Consider the following 14,617-nt stretch of genomic DNA (forward strand, 5'->3'; position numbering starts at 1 on the left):
ACAGGAGCAGTAGTGAGCTTAACAGAGGTAAAGAGAAATTGGAATTCAGTGACGGAAGGGATAGTTTGGATGTTAGAATTTAGTAAGGGAAGAGATATTTTGGTTGTAAAAACAAGGAAAGAAAGAATGATCAGCCTGGATTAGTGCAGGAACAAAGCCAGTTTTTGGTTAGGTGTGCCATAAGAAATAGTTTAAATCTGGATGTGTTGCTGCATGGAATTCCAGGACTTAGATATTTGGTGGCAGTGTAGAGAGTTACCAGAACAATTTTTAGATTTAGTTATTTTGAGTAGTAGTTTGTTGGAGGATCTTAGTAGCCTGCTGAGTAGGGCTGCACTAAGCTCTTGAGTGCTAGACAGTTGTTTGGATGGTGCAAGATGGAATGAATGAAAGTCAGTTAGTTGAGGGAAGAGGATATTGAGTAGTTCAATCCAATTTAATTGTGCAGTGATGTGATCTATATGGGAGGTTAGTAGTGAATCTTGCAATTTTGTTAAAGCAGGACTCCAGTTGTTTAAATCTGATTTTCTCAGATTAGTGAAAATTGGTGAGGCATACAGAAGGGTAGACAGTAGATGAGTCCTAGCTATGGAATGCCTAGTGGCCTCGGTTAGGTATGGCTTGACTCTGTATAGTGAGCCTAGCTTAATGTGGACCTTTTTGATAGTTAGAGCGAGGTGTTTGTCAGATTTTAGGTTATTGTCAATTGTGACTCCAAGGAGTTTGGTGTGCTGGACAGGTTCAATTTTAGTTTTATTGGCTGAGTAGATGGTGAAGGGGGGAGAGTTATCAGGAACTTTGCTATTAGTGAAGAGCATAAACTTTGTTTTATTTGGACTGAGTGTGAGTTGAGAGCCCAAGAGGTATTTTTCAATCTCTTGGAAAGATTGTTGGGTTGTTTGTAAGAGTTCTGGTAGGGGTGGAACTGAACATATGAGGGACAAGTCATCTGCGTATTGAATGATGGTTGCATGCTGGGTGGCTGTGCTGAGCCTGTTGGTGAATATTGTGAAGAGCAATGGACTGAGCCTTGGGGTATTCCTACTGAGACCAGTAATAGGGTGGAGAGTTCATTCTGCCACTTAACTGCCTGTTGCTAGAACCAGAGGAGGGCTGTCTGGGTTGGGTTTAAGGAAGCTAGCTCATTTAGTAGCTTTTGGTGGGATACTGTATCAGAGGCCTTAGACATATCAAGAAAGATAGACAAGATGAGCTGGTTGTCATTTATAACCTGGTTGATTGAGTTTGTAAAACTAACAAGGGCAAGATAAACTATCAAGCTAAGCAGTATGGTAGCTGTTTGGTTATAAGGAATACACTAGTGATAGTTGCTGATATCATTTTCCATTTCTACAGGACAGTACTAAGACCACTGGAGTAATGTCTAATTTTCATAGGCATACCGATATCAGAAGAATCCTGCCTCATTGCCCAGCCTCCAGGGCTTAGTCCTGACCTCCATTCACAAATCATGTGGACGTTGTATGTTCTTCCTGTGTCACTGTAGGTTTTGTCCAAGGGCTCCAGTTTCTTCCCCAAACATGTGCTGGGTGTTTGCCTACTCTGCCTTGTGGTTTGTGGGCTGTGATTGAAAATGATCCAAGATGACTAGTTAATTTATCCAGTAAACAATGAATGAAAAGGCCAGCTCCATAAACAAATAAATACATTAAATGACAAGACGAAAGTTTAGACATCAAACTGGTGCAATAGCTTTGTGAACAAATGTATGATGAGATATTAACAACTTTTCATGTTTGGACAACACTTATAAAACACATTCATATTTACTTAATATTTTAAACAGAGATTATGGCTTCAGCCACTGTAGAAGAATGCAGATCTGAATAAATGCATACTGTGAAGCAAGTTTTTGTGTTTTATAAATGGACATGCGGTGAAAAGGAATTCAAAGAAAACATTTGTGCAATGTGTTACTATATAATTTGAAGTCTGCATTTTGTCTGCTGAAACCACAAGTCCCATGTAGTACCCAGAATGTTTATAATAAAATATGTTTTACAGATCCAAATTACGCACATTTTAAAAACAGTTTATTATTACTTAACATTTTCTTTTTCAGGTAAAGCTACAAGTACTCAAGGTCTTGAGTGTTCCTCTAAAAATGAAAATATTCATTGCAGATATTCCACCAGAAAAGCAATGATTGCATAAACTAGCATTACAAAAACTGTAGATTGACAAGCTACGTAGCTGATATTTCAGCTGTAGGAACTCAGCAATTGTGACACAAAACATGCTTATTGTACTGTGAAAAGATGAAGGCAAAAAAATATTAGACTGCAATCTTAGTACAGTACTTAAGCACAGAAATTCAGATAGTTAGCAATATTCCACTTTAAAGTGATCAGAACTGTGCATGAGGCAACATTTTAATTAGCGGAGTCAGTGGTCATAATACATAGAGAGGTAACATACTGCAACAATAAGGTCTTCAAGCTAGGTGCTGAGCCAGTGCTGAAAGCATATGTTGGTCCAGAGATTTTAGAAGGCAAGGCTGCTATAACTAGAAAGAGTTGGCAGCCGGATATGTAAACACAACAGAAAAGCCATTTTATTGTTATATCAGAACAAGACAAACTTGTGATGTGATGAAGAATGAGGTCAAAAAGAATAGTTTTTTTTCCCAAACACAACAGAATAGTATTTCAAACAAGATTATGCAACTGAGTGTAAAAAGAAAAGCATTGGTCCGGGCATTGTCCTCACCGAGCAGATTATTATGCTATATCCAGTAATTTATAATACGAACTAAAAACATGGAATGATATAATGGCAAAAATGAGTTTCTGTATCATCATGAGAATGTGGACAATCATACTGGCTTTCTTGATAGGGAATGGCTATAGAAAAAAAAGTAGCGCCCAAATAGTTACAGGTCTGGTTCTGACAGAAATCAGGAGGGGGCTAATCATGTGACTGCAGGAGTATGTTCTGCGAAGTGCAAAATAGAATAATCTTTGACTTTTTTCCCTGACAGATTGATAAGCAAGCCTTGGCAGTGAATAACAACAGAGTGGTGAGGTCACTAGTAGGTTCCCTATTGGAAGTTCAAGGCTGTACAATGGAAGTCACAAAACATTATCTGTAATACTCGGAACATAACAGCAGAGTCCAGATCTCACTGTTACACCTAAATGCTATCTTTTTAATTGAGGCAAGCTCCTTGCATAGGTTCATACTAAGCTAACTGCCCTTGTGAGCCTTTTTAAGCCTAACCAATTATCCCTTGTGAGACTCAAACTTTGCACCTTGTGCTTGCAAGGCAAGCACCTTAACCATTAAGCCACCCTCCCAACAAGAAATGTATCCACAATGTTTGGGGGGAGCCGCATCCCTCATCTCCACAGTTTATATATACAAATTCCAACATTGCTATACCTCAGAGAAGATGGAATACTCCAACATGCAACAATTTATGACTTATCTACATGTAATCACACTTAATACTTGCAGTTCCAATAGTCATGCATCAGGTCTTTGAAATATAACAGGAACCTTTTCTTGCTGTATTTGTTACAGCATAGATGGCAGCATTATCTGCAGAATTTAGTATATTCTGTGTGCAGATTCTCAGCACATTATTTGGGAAAACTAGGAAATGCAGTTGTATGTGTCAACTTCTCAGCAATAAAAATCATAATAAAGGGCCAAAAAGAAAGAAGGGAATGGTCTTAGTTTTCAGAATAGATAGTCTTCAGATTCTAGATCGCCCATAGTTAGGGATACTTAACCTTTGTATAGGCTTTCTTAAGCAATTTAATAATGTATGTGCAATTAAAAAAGTATATCTTTTTAAAGAAAGTCAGTAGTTTAGTAAAACCAAAGCTAAATCTGAGGGCAAGACTCATAGTGCTAAGCTAAATCATAGCAGTTGAAAGATAAATGCAAGGTACATAAAACAGAACATTTGAGAAGCCAGGTGGATACTAGGCAGAGAAGCAGATTTTGCTTAGTGTGTTATGTTCATAGTCATTTAAATATGAATTGCATATGCAGATGCATTTTCTTAATGGCTTATTTATTTTGTCATACTGGTGTCTGGGCTGGTGTACTGAACCAGTAGGGGTGCTTTTTATGCATGATGTGGGATTTAGGCTAACAAAATAAAATTACAGTTTAAAATAATTCATAGTGTTAATATTCAGTGGCAAACTGCTCTGCATTATATCGTGTAATCGTATGATCGATGAAAGGTTTAGTTATACTTCTACTTTTAATATAAGCACAGCAATGTATTAAAGACACATGCTGTCTTTCTTTGTATATCAAACATTCAGATAGTTGTGTTATGCCAGCAGTTGCTGAACAATAACTATTTCCTTTTTTTTTTTGCAGCATATTGCAGAACTGTTGGCCGTAGTTCGCTTACCCTTCATCCATCCAAGTTACTTATTAAATGTAGTAGATAATGAAGAGTTGATAAAGTCTTCAGAGGCCTGTCGAGATCTAGTTAATGAAGCAAAACGTTATCACATGTTGCCACATGCACGACAAGAAATGCAGACACCACGGACACGACCAAGATTTTCAGCAGGTAAAGCTACTATCTGTTCACAGCTGTGACCTTCCTCTATCAGTCAGTATTGTAGTGCATGTTTATTGCATATGAAAATGGTTGCAGTTACATTTTTAATGCAATATAGTCCAAGCTGTCAAACTTTGCAGTTTTTCTTCAATGACTGCAATCCACGAACCATGCAATCCAGGCACAAGATTTCCTGTTACTTTTGTCTCTTTGCATATTCTCTGACTGTAGTATAATATGAAGTTGTGTGCAGAGGTTGTGTTTTGCTTAAGACCACTGTTTCTTGGGTCCGTTCCTGTCATAGTATTAAAAACCCAAAACATTAGGAGAAATTAAAAAAAAAAGGCTGATATAGCCTTGTCAACATGCACTATGCCTTTAGCTGGAAAGTAAATGTTACAGAGTCTTATAACTTGTTTTTTTTTTCACATTTTGGAGACACACAACCAACTCAAAAAGTAAGTCTAGTCCTAAGGCACGTAGTTGTGGATCTCATACAGAGTCCACTTCTGTTGGCTGTTCCTCACAAAAGTCCACCCCCTGGGGTCTGTATCCAGAAACTAACAACAAGCATTTGGAGCATTGTAATGAAGATGCCTCCCAGCACCTGCACTTCAACACATAACTATGTGTGTGGGGGGAGGTTAGTTATAGCCAACATTTTCCTACCTTTTGCCAGCAATGGCAGTCAAAATCTCAGAACCTGTTTCCTCCTGCAGCAGGTGTTGCAGCTGAGTTTGGTCCCATGAAATAATGCCTCCTGGATTATGTCTTCTTGAGTGATGGTCTCATATTTGCAAGTCAGAGGAGAAGGTCTCAACACTGATGATCTGGCAGCTTGTGCTCATATCTTGGGCAAATGCTGATTCGTTTCAAAAATGTGTTCTTAACATGATGTATTCTGACAGAGAGAACTGTTATCAACATGTTCTAACAGGTAGCATTACAATCAGGTAGGTGTGTGTGTCCAAAACCAAACCAGGCATTGTTCTCCCATCTCTATCTTCAGATATCACAAGTGCTATATATGTTTATCTCTGAAGCACAGGCCTTCTTTCTGCCAGCTCCACTTGGGTGCATCCCATTAACTATCATTCACTTATTCATCATTTTCAATGTCCCTACCCCATGTTGGTGGAGTAGAGGAATGGGATCACAACAAATACCCTAGAAAATTATTTTATTGCTTTTACTTTAAAGTCTAAAATTTATTCTGTACAGAAATGTAGTGAAACAGATATGGATGACTGTCTAAAATAGGGATAACAGATAATCCTCCTCAATTAAGTTTTCACTTGAAGATTTCTCCTTTAAAAAAGTCTTGATAATGATAAGAGTCTATTTGCTGGCTGAAATACCCTGTTATCACCAGAGTAATGGATTTATTTGTGTAGCTTAATTTTGTGAAAAAGCATTAGTCATGTCACCCATGAGGCCAGAGCTTAGGGATGTATGCTGCATGGAAGAACTGTAGTTTAACCATCTCCAGAATAACAGGTCTGTGTTAGGCAGATCTGAAAACGGGTATCCTTTACTGTAAAATTGCAGAGTGATTTCCTTATTTTAGTGTGCCTCAAATTGTAAGGTCAGCTGGCCACATGAGCTTCTAGACTGTATTGGGATGGGATTGAACAAGTTTGGAAATGTGTGTTTAAAATGTTGATTGCATTGTTGCACAGTATGTGAGGATAAAAGTGAAAAAAATGTTGTGTTTAACTGCAAAACAGTGGTACAGGATTGATGTACTAAAATATACTATTATATTTAAACTGTGTGTGATGAAAGTCTGCTTTGTAAAGTATATATGGGAAAGTGAGAGGTTGGCATAATGGTTGAGGTGCTTACCTTACAGAAACAAAGTACAGGGTTTGACTCTCAAATGGGGTAATTGGCTAGGCTTAAAATGGCCCACGAGGATAGTTAGCCTAGTACTAGTCTATGAAATTCATAGGTTATTACTAGGCTAACTGCCCTTGTGGGACATTTTAAACCTAGCCAATTACCCCATGTGAAAATCAAACCCTGCACCATGTGTCTATAAGGTGAACACCTTAACCATTATGTCAACCTCCCAACCGAAAAGCTAAGTACTCCTAAATAGTACACATCCCTCCTAATTTACAATGAAGTATAGCACATTGAATAAGGAGGTTCGCTGTTATGTTTTGACAGTTAGAGAGACTTAAGGTCTGTTATATGAGATGATGTAGGCTTGCTGTAACACATTTTGGGAACTTAGCTTTATTTCCTAACACTGGTATATATCAGATACGACTTCACTTCTCCTTCTCCAGATAAGGAAGTCTGTGCTTTGGATCATTATAAAAAAGTGGTTGTGTTTGGTCACCTGATTACCTGCCATATGTGGACTGTCTCCATACTTTTTTTGGTATCTTAAGCAAGCACTGGAGAACCTGTCTTTCTTGTTTGATTCATCAGATAGGAAGCCAAATGAAATTTCAATGCAGGCTGCACTAATGTTTGTCACAATGTAGTTAGGTATACTTTCAGCATTACTGATACTTCTACCCATGTCATATTTGCTTTTGCTAATTACTGCATATTTTCTTAGCTGTGTTTGTCTTCCTTGTTTTATGAGCTGAGGTATATTAGAGTCAATGAGTATGGGATCCTTCTGCTGAAGGAATAGTCAGACTGTGAAATGGGGTTGCTTTGCATAGCTGCAGAGACTAATGGTGCTCTTGTTTCCTTCCCTTCAGTTTTTTTTTTATTTCATCTTATTTATTTTTGAATAGGTGCTGAGTTATTGCATTGGTTTATAATTTCATCTGTTTTGCTTCAGGACTATGCCATTATATATTCTAGAACAGTGCTGGTAGCACACCCTTGCAGAGAACAGAACTTCAGAATCAAGCAACAGGGTACTTTACTAATATGAATCCACTCTTCAGTCTAATCAAATATAGGGGAAGGTCCAGTGGCACAGAGAGCTAGAGCCCTTAATGAACAACCCATGTTTGGCTAGTGGCATGGGTGCTAGAGTGGCTGGGCAGGAAAGGATGGTAATGAGCGATCAGTGGTGGTGGTTCACAAATTCTGGAAGGAGGGAGAGAGGCATCCTAGGCTTGCTGTAGTAAAAGCATTTAGACACTGTTGAGCTCCAAGCTGCGAATGATGTGTTGCTTGGTTGGGAGCATGCACATCCATATCAGATCTTTTGTTGTTGTGCCTGTGTTACAAGTTAATGTGCCAGTCCCTCCACTACCACCCATTCTTATCAGCTTTTTACTTGAAAGAGTGAATGATAAGTAATCACTGTTGACTTGGATTATGAGCCATACTTAACATGACCATATAGGTGACAGTTGGCAGCTGGACTGCACAGTGTCCTGCAGTGTTATATTCACCAACAGAACCTGGAACATAAGAACAAGCAGTGATGTGGAATCATAAGATGTCTCCCAATGTGTAAGATGCCTAGCCATGTGTACAGTTATGTAGACCCACTTAACATTTCTTGCCACAGTTTTGTCGCTTCCATCTCACCATTTTGCAACTCGACATTATGGTAATTTGTTAATTTGTCTCATATATATATATATACATATATATATATATATATATATATATATATATATATATAACTGTAAAATAGTATAGCCACTGAATAAAACATGGTCAAAGTTAGCATAAAAACAAAGTGTTTAATCACTATAAAATAAAATAAATAAAATGGAACCAGGTAAGCACTTTTGCATACAGCTTTATCAAACCGCTAAGATCACTCACTAAAACAGCTTGTTTAAGTAACAAGTTAATAAAAATTAACCTATGAGAAATCAGCAATCAATTACATATTCTGAAATCAGTTCCTATGTAACGCATATCACATCACTTCCTTTTTAAACAAAAATTAGATAAAATCCAAAGTCGTAACAACTAACAAAAGTATAACATCAAATAAAGTAATAATAATGTTATAAAAACTGTAAGGAAAACTAATAAAAAACTAATACCCGATTCCACACTTCCTCAAGATAGGCTTTAAGGATGTTTTCTCATTTAAACTTTTGCCTTGATCTACATGCAGTTTAATAATCCATCTAATTTCCCTGTTCTCAGTGGTGTTCCTGATATTGCCTCCTCATACACTGGGTAACACTCTGTCAGTAACCATAAATTTAAAGGAATGCATGATATCGCAACTTAGTACGTGTTTAAAAAATGCATTATTAACTGAACCTATACGTATATTGCACAGACATTCTCTTATTGAATCTTTAAGCATACGATCGGTTTTATCAATGTAGAAAAAGTAACACCGTGCACAGTGGGCTAAATAAACCACATGTTGGCTACTACAATCTGCTTCAACGTTAAATACACAGGTGTCAGGATATAAAAATGTACCAGATGTATCAACAAATTGACAATAGTTACATTTGGAACAGGGTTTAGTGAAACAGGCAGTGGAATCTTTCAGATTCCCTGCATCACCTTTAGGGTAACATAAAAGTCTTTCTAAAGACTTAGTGTTCTTATAAACAAACAATGGTTGATCACCTACTATCTCCTTTATCAGTGGATACTCTGCAAGTACCCCCCAATGCTTCCTTTCAATTTCAGTAACATCCATTACATCATTCGTGTAAGTAAGGGGAACATTTAATGTTTTAGCAACTTTATCGCAGCCATTGTATCCAGTGTCAGAAACTTCATCTGATGCATTTAATATTGATGCCCTTAGGCCTTGCCCTTTTATTGTATTCTTAAAAACATGCAGAGTATGCATGCTCCATCCATGTAGAAGGGAATTTCTATAACAGGGTTTCCTATAAACCCCTGTGTCAAAATTCCCATCCACTGTCTTCCTCATGGAGATATCTAGATAGTTAATCTCCGAAGAAGAAAATGTCATATGAAAGTTAAGAAATGTGGTAGTTCCATTCAAATGATCTAAAAAGGCATAAAGCTCCTCCTGTTTACCAGTCCATATAAAAAACAAATCATCCATGAATTGGTGATAGAAGGGGACCTTTAACTGATATGTTTCAATCTCTATCATAAATGTCTCTTCTCAAAAGGCTATCACCATATTGGCATAGCTATTGGCACTAGATGTGCCCATAGCTATCCATCTTTTTGTAGATAGAACCTATTGTCAGATGCAAATACATTACTCTCAAGGACTATTTCCATGAAAAGAGAAACCAAATCAATTAGCCTGGATGTATAATCACTGTGTTTGGATAAATAACCTTTAACATAATTTATCCCAATATCATTGGGAATCATTGTAAATAAAAACTGCACATCAAGTGTCACAAAACACTAATCCGAGATTGGCAGATTATTTTTAGTGAAACAGTACAGATCTCTCAAGAACTGTTTGGTGTCATTTAGTACCCTAACATTCCTAGCAAGGACCAATCTCAAGTGGTCCTCTACATAAAATGAAAATACAAACGTAAAAGATGACAATTACTGCACCTGATAAAAATAGGAGCACCAGTAATGAAAACGCCAGTATATGTAAATGCAAAAATAAAACAAGTTACTGGTAAAAGCTCCAAACAAAGAAAGTATGTGGTCTCACTCTGGAAAAGCCAAACAATCCAAAATGCAGTCCAAGTCTATTCAGACCAAGCACGTTGTTAATGTCCCACAAGAAAAAGGCAATGATATATAAAATCAGGTTTATTTGGATCCTAAATCGGTTAGCGCTTTCGCATACAGCTTTGTCAAACCAACGTGCTTGGTCTGAATAGTAACTTGTTTTATTTTTATTTTTGCATAAAATGAAAATAGTTCAGTAGACCATTTACGTTCATCTTAATGGTGGATTTAACAGATCTTTATGTATTTTGGGCTGACCCTGGATGATGGGTATTAAAGGCTCATTTACCAATAGGAACTTAAATAAATCTAGTGAGATCAATATACTTGATAGCCAGTCATCTAGCGTATTATATATTCTATTAATAATTTTATCAATTTCACTGGAACTAACCTATTTGTAAAAATAAATTTTATTTAACATATCTCTCATCTGACCATAGTAATAATTCCTATCCATAACAATGATCGAGCCACCTTTATCAGCAGGTCTAATTATAATCGTGCCCTCATTCTGTAACATTCTCATTCTAAATGTTCATTCTCGTTCCTGTTATTTCTGTTATTTTAATCATTGGTGGATCTAGTTTTGTTACCACAATGAGAAGCATGACTGAGGGATGTGCCAGAGGAGTTGAATTCGATTACAGTCGTACTAGAACTACTGAACAGCCTATTGGGCATTCAGAATGTTTCCTGTGATGCATTGCTAGAGATGATAATCCACTTTTAACATATGAGAGAGACTCCTTAGGAGAGAAAAGTGTTGCTGCTGATACTGACCTTCATGCTGCGATGACAGCTATGGATAAATTGGAATCTGATTTGTTGAAATTAAAATGGCTACAAACACAGAGGCAACCCTCAAGGTATGTCTACAAAGGGGGATTGTCCCTAGGGGGCTACATCTGCTCAAGATGCCAACATATTGGGAACAGTACCCTGAGTTACTTTCGAGATGGCAAAAACTCAACCTCGAGGTAAGCAATTATATGAAATTACTAATTGACTTTTTTATGCCAGAAGAAAAAACTCTACAGGATAACATTAAAAAACAGCACTTAGATCTATATGAGCACTTTCCGATAACGCTGGTCAATAACAGCTTAGATTCCTTGGTAGATATGGTTTTGGTCTTTGAGAGGAAGTTATTGCTACAGAAATGGTTGAAGTTAGAGAGGGATGTTGCTGATTTTAGGAATGGCCATGTTTTTACATGGCCTAGGCAGTGGACTGCTTCTCATCTGAGGAGAATTGATAATGTGGCCAGAACAGAGAAAGATTTAACTGTTGGTACCGGCAGTGAACTGATCAGCCAAACCTCGACAATTAATAATGGCCAGGGTGATGCGACAGCACTATGTGCCGATGTTGAATCTAATACTAGTGTCAATTATAATAGTTTTTCTATAGAACAAGCACAAACTTTGGACTCAGACAATGATGTGAGAAGAAAGACCTGTACCAATAAAACTACTCCTCTTGGTGGCTCCCCATCCAATTTTCCTTTACCTATAAATCGGGATTTTCAGTTGAGAACTGGTCGATCAAGAAGCAGAGGACACAACAAAAGGAAATTACCACCCAAAAAGAATGTTACCCAGTCATTGAAAAAAGTATGGAAACAAACATTAATTCAATAGTTTGGAACATTTCTGCACAAGCTTTGACATGTTATGAGTTGAAACTTAGAAAAAGGACTTTCGTTTCTACCTTCCAAAAGGGCTGATGTTACTGATACTTTTTAGAATATTACAATGGTTGTAAGAACTATTTTGTTAAAACTGGAGTTTGGCAACACCCCTAAGCTTGATTCTAAAATACCTAATATTTTTAAACAACCTAGTGCCTATATACCATCTCCTAATGCACTTACTGATGCTTTCTGTAAATTAGTTGAAAAGGTTTCTCAGATGAGGGATAGGAAATCTAATAGGAGGGGTTACTTTAATTTGACTTTTAAAGAGAAAGCAGCCTTAAGAACATTACAGAATGATGGCATGATTATAATTAGACCTGTCGATAAAGGCGGCTCGATCATTGTAATGGATAGGAATTATTACTATGGTCAGTTGAGAGATATGTTAAATGATACTTCTGTTTACAAACAGGCTAGTTCCAGTGAAATTGATAAAATTATTAATAGATAATATGCTGGATGACTGTCTATCAAATAGATTGATCTCTCTAGATTTGTTTAAGTTCCTATTGGTACATGAGCCTTTAATACCCATCATCCAGGGTCAACCCAAAATGCAAAAAGATACATTAAATCCACCATTAAGACCCATTATGGCAGGACGTAAATGGTCTACTGAACTATTTTCATTTTATGTAGAGAACCACTTGAGATCAGTCCTTGCTAGGAATGTTAGGGTACTAAATGACACCAAACAGTTCTTACGAGATCTGTACTGTTTCACTAAAAATCATCTGACAAGCTCAGATTATCGTTTTGTGACACTTGATGCTCAGTCTTTATTTACAATGATTCCCAGTGATATTGGGATAAATTACATTAAAGGTTATTTATCCAAACACAGTGATCATACATCCAGGCTAATTGATTTGGTCTCTCTTTTCATGGAAATAGTCCCAGAGTAATGTATTTACATTTGACAGTAGGTTCTATCTACAAAAAGATGGCATAGCTGTGGGCACATCTAATTCTTGCGATGGCCTTTTGGAAGAGACATTTATGATAGACACCTAAACATGTCAAATAAAGGTCCCCTTTTGGCGCCGATTCACGAATGATTTGTTTTTTATATGGACTGGTAAACAGGTGGAGCTTTACACCTTTTTAGATTATTTGAATGGAACTACCACATTTCTTAATTTTTCTATGACATTTTCTTCTTCAGAGATTAACTATCTGGATATCTCCATTAGAAGACAGTGGATGTCAATATTTACATTGGGGTTTATAGGAAACCCTGTTATAAAAATTCTCTTCTACATAGATGGAGCATGCATCCTCCGCATGTTTTTAAGAATATAATAAAAGGGCAAGGCCTTAGGGCATCAATATTAAATGCATCAGATGAAGGTCTTTGTACAGAATTACTTGACCTCAGTGAAAAGTTTGTCACCAGACGAATCAGCAAGGTCGAGGTCAGTGATGTGATATAGCAGGTCTTCACAATGAGGCATGGTAAAGGGGCACCATATTTTTCTGAAGTTTCTGACACTGGATGCAGTGGGTACAATAAAATTATTAAAAAGTTAAATGTTCCCCTTTTTACACTAATGATGTAAGGGATGTTACTAAAACTGAAAAGAAGCATTGCGGGGGAACTTACCATTGATCCAGTGATAAAGGAGGTAGCAGGAGATCCATCATCATTTGTTTCTAAGAACACTAAGTCTTTAAAAAGACTTTTATGTTACCCTAAAGGTGATGCTGGGTATTTGAAAGATTCCACTGCCTGTTTCACTAAACAGTGTTCCAAATGCAAATATTGTCAATTGTGTTGATACATCTGGTACATTTTTACATCCTGACACCAGTCAAAATTATGTATTTAACGTTGAAGCAGATTGTAGTACCCAACATGTGGTTTATTTAGCCCGCTGCACACAGTGTTACTCTTTCTATGTCAGTAATACCGATTGTATGCTTTAAGATTGGATAAGAGAACATCTGTACAATATACGTATAGGTTCAGTTAATAATGCGCTGTCTAAACACGTGCAAAGTTATGATATCCTTTAAATTTATGGTTATTGACAGAGTGTTACCTGGTGTACGATGAGGTGATATCAGGAACACCACTGAGAACAGGGAAATTAGATGGATTATTAAACTGCGTGCGGTAGCGTTGTCGCCTCACAGTAAGATGTTGTCATGTTCGATTAGGGTAACCACCTGTCCCACTTTGCGAGGGACAGTCCCTCTTTGGGCAGTTGTGTCCTGCATAAAAATTGAAAAAATGGCAAATGTCCTGAGATATTAGGACAAACATATTTCCTATATTTAATGTAATAGTTGCATAAAACAGCTATTCTGTTTCTGAAACACCTAAATGTTATAAGAAATAGAATAAGCAACTAAAATGCTACAAGAATAAGCATTTATGTAAGCAAAAAAGTGAAGTTCTGTCCTTTGTACTTGCTGTGGGTATGTTTTGCTTTGCAAAATCTGACATTTGTACAAAAAATGTCCCACTTTGGGCATTTGAAAAGGTGGCAACCCTATGTTTGATTCTCAGCTAGAGCGTCTTCTGTGTGGAGACATGCGTGAATGGGCGTACCTTCTTTGAAGGTTGTGCATCAGAGCTGGCAACTCGGCACGTAAAAATCTACTGCCAATCATTAGCGGACCGGAGTTCCGCTGTGGCGACCCCTAACTGGGAAAAGCCGAAAGACACAACAACATTAAACTGCATGCAAATCAAGGCAAAGGTTCAAATGAGAAAGCTTTCTTAAAGCCTATCATGAGGAAGTGCGGAATCAGGTATTAGTTTTTTATTAGTTTTCCTTACGGTTTTT

General features: G+C 37.2%; 1 protein-coding gene across 4 annotated transcripts in view; it reads left to right on the forward strand.

Moving 5' to 3' along the window:
* Positions 1-14,617, forward strand: part of KLHL29 (kelch like family member 29) — a 2,735,259-nt gene that overhangs the window by 2,539,256 nt on the left and 181,386 nt on the right. For all 4 annotated transcript variants that reach the window (XM_044062747.1, XM_044062745.1, XM_044062748.1 and 1 more), the window contains one exon: positions 4,360-4,558. In XM_044062747.1, the coding sequence (XP_043918682.1) occupies positions 4,360-4,558 (199 nt within the window). The remainder of the gene's footprint in view (positions 1-4,359; positions 4,559-14,617) is intronic.

Source organism: Protopterus annectens, chromosome 2.part1, assembly GCF_019279795.1.
Source record: "Protopterus annectens isolate FY-2018-M chromosome 2.part1, PAN1.0, whole genome shotgun sequence".
NCBI lineage: Eukaryota > Metazoa > Chordata > Ceratodontiformes > Protopteridae > Protopterus > Protopterus annectens.